The sequence below is a fragment of the Pteropus vampyrus genome, unplaced genomic scaffold (genome assembly GCF_000151845.1).
Source record: "Pteropus vampyrus isolate Shadow unplaced genomic scaffold, Pvam_2.0 Scaffold1109, whole genome shotgun sequence".
NCBI lineage: Eukaryota > Metazoa > Chordata > Mammalia > Chiroptera > Pteropodidae > Pteropus > Pteropus vampyrus.
The window spans coordinates 7,149-13,638 of NW_011889890.1; the positions used below are offsets into that span (position 1 = coordinate 7,149).

Below are 6,490 nucleotides of genomic sequence, written 5' to 3' on the forward strand. Positions count from 1 at the left end.
TAGATATCTACATGCAAAAGAATGAAATTTGACCCTTCTCTCAAACCATGAACAAAAGTAGCTTAAAGATTTAAACATAAGATCTGAAACTTTAAATTTCCTGAAAGAAAATATATGGAAAAAGCTTCTCGACTTTGGACTAGGCAAGAATTTCATGGATGTGACATCATAAGCTAAACAACAAAAGTAAGATTAGATAAATGAGAATATGATCAACTAAAAAACATCTGCAGAATAAAGGAAATAATCAATAAAGAAGCAACCTACAGAATAAGATAAAATGCTTGGAATCCGGTTGAAGAGACAGTTCTCATAAGAAGACATACAAAAGGCCAGCAAACCAATAGGAAAGCATACATAACATCACTCACTAATTATCAAGAAAATGCACCTGTAAAGCATCCTTATAATCAGGGGCCTCAAAACTAAATTTATTCAATAAATATCAATATGTAGTAAGTTATTCCAGGAACATTTTCTTTTTCTTATTGAAGAAATTATCGTGTTGCTATTTTGAACAGAAGATAATTGAGGCATATTCCCCTAGGGGCATCTCTTATGTTTTCATCAACAATGGAGTAAGTGGATATAAATAATCTAAATTAATCACATTCGTAGTGTATGTAAACCCGCTTTTGCTGTTCCACAGGTAAGAGAAAATTCCAAATCATTTGCAGAATATTGTATGAAGAGGGACCTCAAATTTCAAGGTCAAATGCATTATGAAATCCCCACTACTAAACTTTCTAGGTGTTGACTATCCCATTGGTAAATAAATAAAAGTAAGAAAATATAAAATATTAAATGTACTTTTGTAGAATTCAGGAAGAGTGTTCCATATAGAGTGTATGCTTGGATTTTTCCAATGGAAAAAGACAGATTGAATTAAAGCAAGAATAATACAGAAAATTTACCAGTGGATGGTACAAAATATTTGACTTAACTGAGCTACCTGCGGGCTTCTATTTTGCTCTTATGAGGAAGCAATCAATTACCATCTATTTTCCCAGGTTTGTGATGTAGAAGTCACTTCATATTACTGTTGTTTCATGTTTCTCTAGTCTTAATGTTTAAAATTTATCTAAATGTATATCAAGAATCATGTTTTATTTCACTGGGAGGTGCAGGTCGGGAGTCAGCTACAGAATAAAGCTGTGATAGTACAGGAAACAGTGTAAATCTGCAAAGTGCATGCGCTCTGAGGGAGCCTGGGGATTGGATCTTGGTTCTGGTCCTTACGAGCAGTAAGAGTTGTCGGAAAGGTGAAATAAAGTAATGTGCCCAAAAGTGTATTTCTGCTGCCTGTGCTCTATACATGGCCATTATTATTTTCCTCCTCTATTAAAAACAGTATTTCAATGTTGAGCCCAAGATATTTGGAATTGTCTGCTTTCTATTAAAATTGTATTTTCAGATGGGGTTAGATATTCATTTTAAAAGTTGACTCTATGTTATTAAACTCTTCAGAAATCATAGTCATTTTCACTTTATACATCTGAGTCCTTTTGGTATATTTTAATATTGACTTAACTATACCCAGAATCACTTTTATTTTGTCATGTTGTAAAAATATCTGATTCAAGAAAAATTTAGCTTAAGTGTTTAACATTGTAGTCTTTCACTATCTTACTTATGTAAGTAAAATTAAGCCCATAGTAATGTAGCAAATGGAATTATGGTGATCTGTGTGTGGGTAGATCATAATCAAAATATGACTTATTGGATTTAATCCTGATAGAATAATGTTTCAGCATGTACTGATAATCACAAAACAAATATTTTAAATGCAACTTAAGGATGAAATATCTGTCTCCAAGCTTTGGCCATATATATTCTTCAACAATTAGTCATAATATTATTTTTGTGGCCCAATACTTACTAACATTTTAAAATAAATACAGCTGATGACAAAAGTTCAATTATATGGTTATTTTAAATTTGTAACCAAATATTGACATACATAAAGGAAATTACTTCATATATTTATTGCTCTACACATTTAAGTAGTCTGCCTCATTATATATTATTATGTCTGTTTGGTCATTTAATATTGTAAAGAGGAGTAAACTTAGGAGAGAAAGCCCAGTACCACACATGACTTTTAATCATGAACCTGGCCAATGAACACACACTTTTAGAACTGAGCCCATAAAACTTTACAATTTAGATCGTTTCTACTCTGTAGGATAAACCAAATTTAAGAATGTTCTCTATTTAACAAAATGGTAAAGACTTAATTTTTTTGACATATTTTTTGTCTTTCAATATTTACTCTAATATTGTAAAATAAATATAAATGTCCTCATTCTATAGGAGAGTAGATGATAGCAAACAATTGTATACAATTACTGAAAGGTCTAGAATACTGACATTCTATTCTATTCCAATGTGCTGTACACTGATATTCTATCTCATGTGCATATGTGTCAAAAGCAAATTAGTTTTTAGCCAAGCACTTGTTGTTTTAATGTGATTTAATAGAAAAACAACTAAAAGAATGCAATGGTGACCTGATTAACCAGGTGGCCTGATGCCTTTAGAAATGACATGAATTCAGCCAATGAGTGAACACCGATCTTTTCCATTTGATTTTGCAGTGAGTGGCATAAATCCTTACTCCACGGGCTTGTCACTGTTTCCTGATCTGCAACTGGGAACCTTTACATTGTCAAAGATAAATATGAGGAGATAGCATATTTACCCTTGTGTCACAATATTGTCACTATTTGCTTATTCTTTTTGTAGTAGGTGAATTGTAATTTTAAAAATCTCTTTAACTAAGTCCCATGAGGCGTCACCATGCAGAATGTCACTGAAGTTACCATGTTTGTGCTGAAGGGTTTCACAGACAAGCCTGAACTACAGATTATCTTATTCTTCCTGTTTCTAGCAATTTACCTCTTTACTCTGATAGGAAATTTAGGACTGGTTGTACTGGTCATGGGGGATCCTCGACTTCACAACCCCATGTACTATTTTCTGAGTGTGTTGTCATCTGTGGACGCCTGCAGTTCCTCAGTTATTACCCCACATATGTTGGTAGATTTTATGTCAAAGAGTAAAGTCATTTCACTCCTTGGATGTGCAACACAGATGTTTCTCGCTGTTACTTTTGGGACCACGGAATGCTTTCTCCTGGCCGCAATGGCATACGATCGCTATGTAGCAATCTACAACCCTCTCCTGTATTCAGTTAGCATGTCACCCAGAGTGTATGTGCCACTCATCATTGCTTGCTATGTTGGAGGAATTTTGCATGCTATTATACACACGGTGGCCACATTTAGCCTATCCTTCTGTGCATCCAATGAAATTAGACATGTCTTTTGCGACATCCCTCCTCTCCTTGCTATTTCCTGTTCCGACACTCACACGAATCAGCTTCTACTCTTCTACTTTGTGGGCTCCATTGAGATAGTCACTATCCTGATCATCCTGATCTCCTATGCTTTCATCCTGTTGGCCATTCTGAGGATGCATTCTGCTGAGGGGAGACGGAAGGTCTTTTCTACATGTGGCGCTCACCTAACCGGATTGTCCATTTTTCATGGTACAGTTCTCTTCATGTACGTGAGACCAAGTTCCAACTACACTTTGGATCATGACATGATAGTGTCGATAGTTTACATGATTGTGATTCCCATGCTGAATCCCGTCATCTACAGTTTAAGAAACAAAGATGTGAAAGAGGCCATGAAAAGAGTGCTTAGGAAAAATTGGCTTATCAATAAAGTATCTTTTTACAGTAAGAAATAAATTTTAAAACTTGTGAGTGATATGTTGTGACTCAGTATTTAGAGGTATGATTAAAATGTTTCTTATTAGTTTTTTAATATATTTTTGTTTTCTTGGATATTTTAAAATAAAGATCATATTCAACCATCTACCTATGCTGCCTTTAGATGTAAAAGAAGGCCATCGTTCATTTGCTTCTTACTATGTTCTTCCTGAGATATATGTGTACACAGATATATGTATGTGATGCTGATACTGATCACTATAACACCAGCGCACACACCCAGACATATATGTACATAATCATTACTTTAGGATGTTGAATATTGTTTTTATTCATCTCCATGTAACAATGTATATAAATTCCAATAGTTGCAGTTGTAAATAATATTATAATTTTATCTGACTAGCTTACTCAAAAACCACCTAATCAATGACAAAACCAAAGCTCACATTAGCCCAGAACACTTTCCATAAAGTCATTGCTGTCTGATTCCAGTGTAAAGCACTCTGCCCATCCTTGGATCCACGTGTTGGCAATAATCTAACGACAACCTGTGGCTTGGAGACTACAGAAAATGTGTTCAGATTCCTAGTGTCCTTACTGTCCTGTGAGTAAAGGTTCAGTTCTCCCATTTTCTTACTTCATCCACAACATATATATTACACCCATTTTTAATATCTCACAGAAAAAAAAAGTCTAGGCATTAGCCTTTATCAAGATCATACTTAAATTTAAGAATGACAAAAAAAAAAAAAAAAAGGACAATAACAAACAAACAAAAAACTGTCCAAGTGACTGGCAGATTGAGCTCTTCCCAGAACTAAGCCCGGCCCATCTTTACAAAATTTCTTACAGGCCTGGTCCTGACTCAACGTCCAGCTCTCTTTTCCTTTGACCCCTGCCCCTCTGTGATGCCCTTGCACATGCTATCACTACTCAGGGCCCAGGCACAAGAACCAAAGCAAAGATGAGGGTCTCTCCTAAGATCACGTTTAGCCCTGCTTCCAATAGACCTCATTTTCAGTGCAAACATATGTTTCTATCAAAAATAATTTTAACTTATTTTCTGCCTTCCTTCTTCCCTTTCTTTCATTTTTATTTATTAACTTATAATTATTATTTTATGAAAACGTATTCTCTTCAGCAGGGGATATCCATATTTATTAATCCAACAAGACAATCTGCTAGGAATTTGAGTTCAATTTAAGAATATTTCCCTATATTAAGATTATAAGTTTAAAAAACACCTCCCAGTTTCTATATGGAATACTTCTTACTGCCATGTATTTGTACCATAGACTGCATTTATTTCCTACTCTTTGGTGGATTTTTCCACAATTCTCATGTTTTCTTCCTTACAAAGTCAAAACTAAACCATGGTCACTGATATTCATTATCTTTGCATATCTAACCATGAGATGGGGAATGCCCCGATGTGTGTGTGTGTGTGTGTGTGAGAGAGAGAGAGAGATTTGGCATTCAAAGGATTTAAAGACAACTCAAAATCACAAAGATAGATGCTTTATGCTTTATTATTATAAAGTTCTGAATTTAAAAATAAAACACAAATATACCTAAAGAACTAGTCATAGACAAAGAAAATAGATATAATTATGCATCTTTTAAGTTAATAAATGCTGGACTACAATTTTATAGAACTATGGACAAAGAATACACACGGGCAATTCACAAAAGAAGAAACAATTTTAGACTGATGCATACACTTAACTTTAATAATGATCTGGAAAATGTGAGTTTAAACAGATATAAAACAATATTCCACACTCATAACATTAGCAAACATTACAAAGTCTGGGACTATCAAGTGAGGAATAAAAATATGTAAACTTCATTATTGTCTGTTACAGAAAAGATTCAAAGCAACCAAAATTCTTATCTAACTTAATTACATGAGCAAAATGCATAACAATCAAGATAATTAAATCTCAAAGTAGGATAGTTAAGCAATATATATACCAAGCACAGAATGATGTAAACATCTTAAATTCACTTATATATTTTTAAAACCACATAACTAGCAATTATATATAGTATAATGTATATATAAGAATAAATTCATTTTATTGAAAAAAGAACATGGATGTTACTTGAAGACAATATACTATAAAAAAGCTCATCATAGAAGGACAAATACTGCATGATACTATTTATGAGAAGTATATAAATTCACTTATATATTTTTAAAACCACATAACTAGCAATTATATATAGTATAATGTATATATAAGAATAAATTCATTTTATTGAAAAAAGAACATGGATGTTACTTGAGGACAATATACTATGAAATAAGCTCATCATAGAAGGACAAATACTGCATGATACTATTTATGAGAAGTATATAAAATAGTCAAACACATAGAAACAGAGAGTAGAATGGCAGTTGCTAGGGGTTGCAGGAACAGGAAAATGGGTGTTGCTATTCCATAAGTAAAAAGTTTCAGTTATGCTAGATGATTAAATTCTACAGATCCATTATGTATCACTGTGCCTATACTTAACATTACTCTATTGTATACTTAAAATTTTGTTACAAGAGTAGATCTCATGTGAAGCGTTCTTAGCACAATAAAAATAAAGAAAAAGATTTGGAAAAATAGTGAAAGGTTATAATAGTTGATAGTTGTTGCCTCTTGGTGGGGTGGAGAGCCTGAGAATGGGTATCGAATCAATGGAAATTTAGTTTTTATGTAATTATGTATTACTTGAAAATAATAAATCTTATTAGAT

At 33.2% G+C, this 6,490-nt stretch overlaps 1 protein-coding gene across 1 annotated transcript; it reads left to right on the forward strand.

Moving 5' to 3' along the window:
* Nucleotides 1-2,623: 2,623 nt before the first annotated feature.
* LOC105310111 (olfactory receptor 5T2-like) lies at nucleotides 2,624-3,756 on the forward strand. Its single transcript, XM_011386328.1, has 2 exons — nucleotides 2,624-2,645; nucleotides 2,798-3,756. Exon 2 carries the CDS (start codon nucleotides 2,800-2,802, stop codon nucleotides 3,754-3,756), a length of 957 nt encoding a protein of 318 aa, XP_011384630.1. The 5' UTR covers nucleotides 2,624-2,645; nucleotides 2,798-2,799.
* Nucleotides 3,757-6,490: the final 2,734 nt, after the last annotated feature.